The sequence below is a fragment of the Penaeus vannamei genome, chromosome 36, assembly GCF_042767895.1.
Source record: "Penaeus vannamei isolate JL-2024 chromosome 36, ASM4276789v1, whole genome shotgun sequence".
In the NCBI taxonomy this organism is placed as follows: domain Eukaryota; kingdom Metazoa; phylum Arthropoda; class Malacostraca; order Decapoda; family Penaeidae; genus Penaeus; species Penaeus vannamei.
The window spans coordinates 7,843,795-7,851,294 of record NC_091584.1 but is presented as its reverse complement, the minus strand read 5'-3'; the positions used below and the strand labels follow the sequence as shown (position 1 = coordinate 7,851,294).

Below are 7,500 nucleotides of genomic sequence, written 5' to 3'. Positions count from 1 at the left end.
TGGGATTGAATGCAGGTCCTCAAGATTGCTAGACCAGCACCTTACCGTGTGTTAACATGAAAGTTACAAGGGGAAAAATGCTATGCACTGCTTGGCTACAACATCTGCCAAAACCAGCTATTTTCACATTCATACTCATTAACTTTATGATCATAGATGGTATAGCTAATGAATAAAATGTGCAGCAAATGAAATTTCTATTAGGTGATGTATTTATATATGTTACTCAGATATTACATTAATGTCAATGATCTTTACTTCCCACTAAAGTTTTTACCAATTTACAGTCTTTTGTATTGGAATAACGTCTTTAATAAGTAAACTGAGGGAGCTTTTTATTGACTAATTGTTTTGCGTCTTCATTGAGTAGATGCTTGAACTTCGAAGTTCAGTTGAGAAAAGTTAATTGTTTACTCTTCTTGTGCTTGCCCTCTCTTGCTCATTTCCAGTGTTGACATTGCTATAGGTCTTAGCTTCGTAAAGTTTATTACTTTAGCTCGCTCACATGGGCTCGCAGCCATTGTGGACTCAGTGTTAAACAAGTTACAGTCCAAGAAATCCTCTAATGGCCATTAGGCAAATTTTTCAACCGAGTCATGCCTTTGTTGAACATTTAAGAATACTATGATTTTTTTATATATTAACTTTATTTATCTTTATATTGCTTTAAATTCTCAATAAATTCAGCATTTATTTTGTGCTATATTCTCAATTTGTTACTTGTAATGTTGCCAAGGATGTTTCATGTTGATGTGTTTATGGGAAGATATTAACAAAATATGTGGGAATATCGGCTACTTGTGAATAAATTTGTGCTATCATGTGTAATCAATTTATTGCAGTAGCAGAGGGTTAGGTATACCTATATACATATGCATACATGTAAACTCATACATGTATTATATATATATATATATATATATATATATATATATATATATATATATATATATATATATATATATATATATATATATATATATGTAGGGATATATACATATATATTTGAATACATATCCATCTATATGTCAGTTTATCCATCTATCTATCTATCTATATGTATATGGGTATGTATTTATATGTATATATTTTTTCATCCTCTTTTCCATTTCTGAATTTTTTCTATGTTTAGATGTACATTTGCATGAATTGATAATTCACAAATGAATTAGAAAAAAAATCATATTTACGCATTTTCTTATGTGTATAACAAGATTGAAAAGAAAAGTTTGTAAACATTGCAAAGTGAACCAGATATCTTTACTTTTAATTCTTTATAGGGTCAAGTGAGGCTTAAGTGCAGGAAGGGTAAGCATTGTAGCTCTGTTGATATCTGTAGATAATTGTTAATGGTTGCCATTGGACATGATGCAATACAGTGGCCACATTATAAAAAGAAAATGGTACTTGTCTTTTATCAGACATTGCACCAGCTAGTATAATTAGTGTCATGTTTGTCTTTTGAATTAGAAAGCAAAAACAGGATAAAGCATAAAAAGAAATAAAAATGTATGTGTAGCTGTGTGCTCGCAATATCAAACACATGAGTAGTCTGAGCCCAGTTTTAAAGATATGTATAACTGAATTATTATCCTGGTATGAATGTGTATACAGATTTTAGACAGAATAATTCCCCTATTTCACTACCTGATAAAGAATCATAGTATGACATAAATGTGTCTGGTGATAGATGCCAGCCTTTGTTCCAATGTACAGGTTGAACTTTTAAAATCCAGCACACTTGGGACCAGACTTTTGCTATATTTCTGAAATATCTCAATTTCATCACCAAAACCCCTTATATATGTCATATATTATTGTTGTTAAATGATCTTAACCAGGGCATAGTTAGAAGGGGGTGTAAAATATATCTCACCATTTTCATACGGGCTTGAGTCTGTTCTCTCCATTTTTAGTGGGGGGAAAATTCCCATAATCATATCTAGTCACAAGTGTGTGTTTACACAACTGCCATCATCCTTAGCTTGTATAGCTACCTAGCTGGCTATACAGTGTTGAGCAAGCTGCATGCTCATTTGATTGATGATCAGCTGTCTTCATCCTCTTTTATAATGCCCAACCATGTTATGATGACAAATACCTCAAATCCTGATATTTAAACATTGATTCTACTGATAGAACTTTACTGGTCTTTTTATTATTATTTTTAGTTTTTTTTCTTTTTCTTTTTAGGGTGGGGTGTATTTTTACAAAAAAATATTGTACTGTAATCTTCAGCCCATACATCCAAAATTCCTGGAACTTGCACCCCCCTCCCGGCAGCCTTAGGAAATATGTATTTCATTATCACATTTCAGATACATATTATTTAGTGGAATAAGAAAACTGTTAAAGTTACCCAGTATTTGAAAGCTCACAGGGCTTAGGACTCAACATGAATATGATGACTTATGATTTTTGGGAAGAGGACTTTATATGAGTATGGCAGCTAAGAAAAATTTTCCAAAACACATTTTTATTATGTAAAGCAATAAAGCATCATGCTATTGTCATACTTTTTGAAAGACAGGAAGACAAGCAACAAAAATGAATAAGTTTCTGCACCCAAACACAAAGGAGTTGGACTTAGGAGCAGGGAGAAGGGCTTTTGCCTCTTAAAATAGAAAGAAAATTGTCAGGCAGTTTTTAACAGCTCTTCTGTGATATGTACCTCTGTGGCACTAAGTTGCTGTGAGCAGCAGATGCAGGAAGTTTTATAACAATGTAGCCTATTGGCATACCCACACAGATGTGCAGGGGAAGAGTGAACCATAAATTTTTCTTACTTATATTTTGTGGTGTTTATTCAGTGATTTTAATAATTATATTAATTATTTTAATTATTGGTGCAGAAATACAACAAAGCTCCTGCCTACCCACACCAGCTTGTTGCCAGTATAGAAAGCATTAAAGGGTTAATGATTTAGATTAAATATCAGTGAGGGCACTGGCCTGTAAATGGGAAAACTAACACTAGTGGCATAAAATGGATCTTAGACAAACTAAGTGTTTTTTGACAGTGTTAGTCACCGACTGATAGAACTAATAGATCAAAGGGAGATTTAAAGTGTACTAAAGTGTATTTTATTCTTGCATGTTGTGTAAATGATGGAGGTAAAAAGAAGCATATCACTTGTTCATACTGAAAACAGTGGGAGCAAGCATGAGTCTGACCATTGCTCTTAATAAGTTGTTAATACAACAGATTAAAGATATTTGTTTATCTGTATGAAGTAATAGAAATATTCAATGTAATACATTTTTTGTTTTGTGAATACATGTATATTCACATATATGTATGTAAGGTAAAGGATGCTGAGAAACATGTAAAAAGATGTTTTGTATGCATTTTATTTTTATAGACCAAGTATATACACACACAAAATGTTATTATTTTCTTCTTAGGTGTTCGTGTGGATGGAGGGAGTGACTGGCTGTGCCTGAATCGGGACTTCGTAAATTATGTGGTAAACAGTCAAGACCAGTTAGTCACCGGGCTGAAGAAAGTCTACTCATACACTTTACTTCCTGCTGAGGTGGGTAACTGAGTGGTTGTCTTTTCACACTGTCATATTCTTTTTACATTGGGCAAGCAAGGATAAAATAGATACTGCATGTTTAAATTAACTGGAGAGGGAAAAGAAGAGGGAGACAGAGGAGGGAGGAAAGAAACAAGAATGAGGGTGCAGTAGGGAATAAAAGGGAATAGGATCATAGAGGGGGAGGGAGAAGAAAGTGAGAAAGAAGGAAACAAAATGCTGTATATAGAAAAAGGAGAAAGAAAAAAAAGAAAAAGAAATGAAAAGACATTAAAACTATTAGGAATACACTTATTAAATCCCCTTGTGTCCTTGCAGTCCTTCTTCCACACAGTCCTACGAAACTCGGAGTACTGCCAGTCCTTCACCGACAATAACCTGCACGTCACCAACTGGAAGAGAAAGCTCGGATGCAAGTGCCAGTACAAGCACATCGTTGACTGGTGTGGCTGCTCCCCCAACGACTTCACGCCTGGTGACTGGCCCAAACTGGAGGTAATTCAGTTGTGTATTTTATTATATGTATTGTATTTCATTTTTATATTGCTAATGCTTTTATATGCATTTGTCTCATGTTTTTCTGTTAGGCTTATTAACTAATTAGGTATATGATGGACTTCATATTTTATATTATTTTTCCTGCTGATTCCTGTCCTTTTCTGAAACTAGTAATTTTGACAGTTTTTCTCCCTGCTTATTCATCAATGTTATTGTTAGTGTTGATGTTCATAATATTAGTATTAGTAATTGTATTAGTAATCATATTATAAGAATTTTTATTTTTATCATTGTTCTAGTAGTTAATGTTATTGTATTTTTTTTTCTTTATCATCTTTGTCTTCATCCCCATCTTAGTCTTCATCTTCACTACAATTGCTGTTATTACTCCTGCTCTAACTCCTGCTACTCCTACTCCTACTACTACTCTTATTCCTACTACTCCAGCTGCTACCACTTCTACTCTTACTCCTACTACTCCTGTTACTGACAGTCCAACTCCTACTATTCCTAATCCTGTTACTCCTGCTCCTTATACTCCTTCTCCTACTCCTAATCCTACTACTCATATTTCTGCTCCTAATCCTGATCCTGCTACTACCCCTACTCCTACTCCTACTGCTGCTACTCCAACTACTACAATGATTATTGTTATTGATGTTATTACTCATGTTATTATTATTATTATTATTATTATTATTATTATTATTATTATTATTATTATTATTATTATTATTATTATTATTATTATTATTATTATTATTATTATTATTATTATTGTTATTTTATTTTATTATTATTTTTAAATTTATTGATTTTATTATTATTATGATCATAATTATCATTATTATTATTACTATTATTACTATTATTACTATTAAGATTTTTATCATTACTAGTATCATTATCACTGATATGACCAAAATAAATATATTATTGTTATTATTATTATTTCCATGACCATGATCATTAGTACTGATGCTGGTTTCCCCTGCCTAGTTTTTTCTTTTTACGTATTCCTTTGCCTACTTACATTTCCTTTTTTGTCCTTTGTCATGAGGAAAAATCCGATCATATTGGGAATAATTCCAGAAATATATGATATGTATATTGATAATTTATTGAATGATAGATGTTATTAAAGATTATGTGTATTAGAAATAAAGGTTGTTGTACTTTCTCCCACTCAGGCATCGGTCTCTCGCAATCTTTTCTTCGCCCGCAAATTTGAGGCAGTGATCAGCCAGGCCATCATCAATCAGGTGGACGGATGGCTATACACACCCTATTACACTTGTAAGTCGCTTTGTGGTGTCTTGGTTTTGTATTGGTTTTGTTTTTGCTTTTCTTCTTCTTCTTCTTCTTCTTCTTGTTCTTGTTCTTGTTCTTGTTCTTGTTCTTCTTGTTCTTCTTCTTCTTCTTCTTGTTCTTCTCCTTCCTCTCTTTCCTCTCCTTCTTGTTCTTGTTCTCCTTCGCCTCCTCCTTCTCCTTCTCTTCTGCTTCTTTTTCTTTTTCTTCTCCTTTTCCTTCTCCTTTTCCTTCTCCTTCTCCTTCTTCTCCATCTTCTCCTTCTTCTTTTTCTTCTTCTTCTTCTTCTTCTTCTTCTTCTTCTTCTCCTTCATCTTCTCCTTCTCCTTCTCTTTCTCCTTCTTCTTCTTCTTCTTCTTCTTCTTCTTCTTCTTCTTCTCCTTCTCCTTCTTCTTCTTCTTCTTCTTCTTCTTCTTCTTCTTCTCCTTCTTCTTCTTGTTCTTCTTTTTCTTCTTCTTCTTCTTTTTCTTCCTCTTATTCTTCTCCTTCTCCTTCGTCTTCTTCTTCTTCTCATCCTCTGTCTCCTCCTCCTCCTCCTCCTTCTTCTTCTTCTTCATCTTCTTCTTCTTCTTCTTCTTCTTCTTCTTCTTCTTCTTCTTCTTCTTCTTCTTCTTCTTCTTCTTCTTCTTCTTCCTCTTCTTCTTCTCCTCCTCCTCCTCTTCCTCCTCCTCCTCCACCTCCTCCACTTCCACCACCTCCTCTTCCTCTTCCTCTTCCTCTTCCTTTTCCTCTTCTTCTTCCTTTTCCTCTTCCTCTTCTTCTTCCTCTTCCTCTTCCTCTTCCTCTTCCTCCACCTCCTCCTATTCCTCTTCCTCCACCTCCTCCTCCTCCTCCTCCTCCTCCTCCTCCTCCTCCTCCTCCTCCTCCTCCTCCTCCTCCTCCTCCTCCTCCTCCTCATTCTTCTTTTTAAGTTCTTCAGTTCTTTGATTCTTCATTTCTTATGAATATAATGGGGATAATGATAATGAAATTGATAGTGATGGTGGAAATGGCTATAATTGCGTTGATAAAGATAATTTATGGTGATGTCCATTATTGTTATTATTATTATTGTTGTTATTATAATTGTGATTGTCATTGTTTTTATACTGATTATTTTTATCTTGATTATTTTTGTTATCATAATTATTATTATTATTATTATCAGTATTACCATTGTTGTTATTATAGGAACTAATGACAATAATAATAGTTAATTTTAACATTATCATTTTTTATTTGATATTAATTCTTGTTGTTGTTATTGCTATTATTTTATGAATCATCATCATCATTCTCCTTATTTTTATTTCTCTATGTTTCACATGATGAAAAAAGTGTAATTTAGTTTCAATCTTTTTATCAAAGCTACACCAGGGTTAGACAGCTACTGGGAGAACAGGTATCACCACGATGACCGCTACACCAGTGGCAGTGATGTGGCGCTCACTCTCTATAGCTCTGTGGCAAGACTAAGTACCCGCACAGTGACTCAGCTCATCAGTTCCAAGCATAGCAAGTGCAGTTTGTATGCTACTGGAGTCCTTCAAGCACACTCATATCATTCCAATGATGAGTTTAAGGCAAGTCTCTCTCTCTCTCTCTCTATTTTAACTTTTGTGCTTATAGATGAGTGAATATATATGTATATCTTTTCTCTGTTCACTTGCTTTCTTGTTCTTAGCCCATTTACGATGGGTGTCCCACATACGAGACACCCGAAAAAAAAAAAAATTGCTGGCCATCCCGCCGGTGTGACGCTGGATTGGAGCTTGCGCCGTGGCTGGCGTGTGGGCAGATTCAAGCCACTATTATTTTCAGCTTCAAAATATGCTATCGCAAGTGCATTAATAGAGTATATCTTTATATGCAGGGTCAGCTGGTGCAGTATGTAGGGAATGTAGATGGCCAAGGTACTTTCCATCTTGAGACATGGGTCTTCCCACATGTCAAGTATCGACCACTCTTTAACCAGCGATATGAGAGGCTTTTGGTAATATTCCATAAAAAGATTTTTATGTTAAGTTGACTAATCCCTAATGATTTTAAAAAATATCAAAGATTTTCCTCAGATCACTTAACGTGGCATTGACTCAAAAATTTCAGAGCATTGAAGTTGGTACAGACTTTGATGTTAAGGAGCAAGTTTTCCGCAACTTTGGCATTCCCTTTGGGC

General features: G+C 34.3%; 1 protein-coding gene across 2 annotated transcripts in view; it reads left to right on the top strand.

Annotated features, from left to right (window-relative positions):
* The window catches only part of oxt (Xylosyltransferase oxt), a 34,357-nt gene that overhangs the window by 23,199 nt on the left and 3,658 nt on the right, over positions 1 to 7,500 (top strand). For both annotated transcript variants that reach the window (XR_011398158.1, XM_070114401.1), the window contains exons 10-15: positions 3,406 to 3,536; positions 3,858 to 4,034; positions 5,228 to 5,333; positions 6,693 to 6,907; positions 7,198 to 7,317; positions 7,431 to 7,500. The exon at positions 7,431 to 7,500 is cut by the window's right edge. Coding sequence is in view for 1 of the 2 variants with exons in the window: in XM_070114401.1 (XP_069970502.1) it covers positions 3,406 to 3,536; positions 3,858 to 4,034; positions 5,228 to 5,333; positions 6,693 to 6,907; positions 7,198 to 7,317; positions 7,431 to 7,500 (819 nt within the window). In the remaining variant the exon portion in view is untranslated. The remainder of the gene's footprint in view (positions 1 to 3,405; positions 3,537 to 3,857; positions 4,035 to 5,227; positions 5,334 to 6,692; positions 6,908 to 7,197; positions 7,318 to 7,430) is intronic.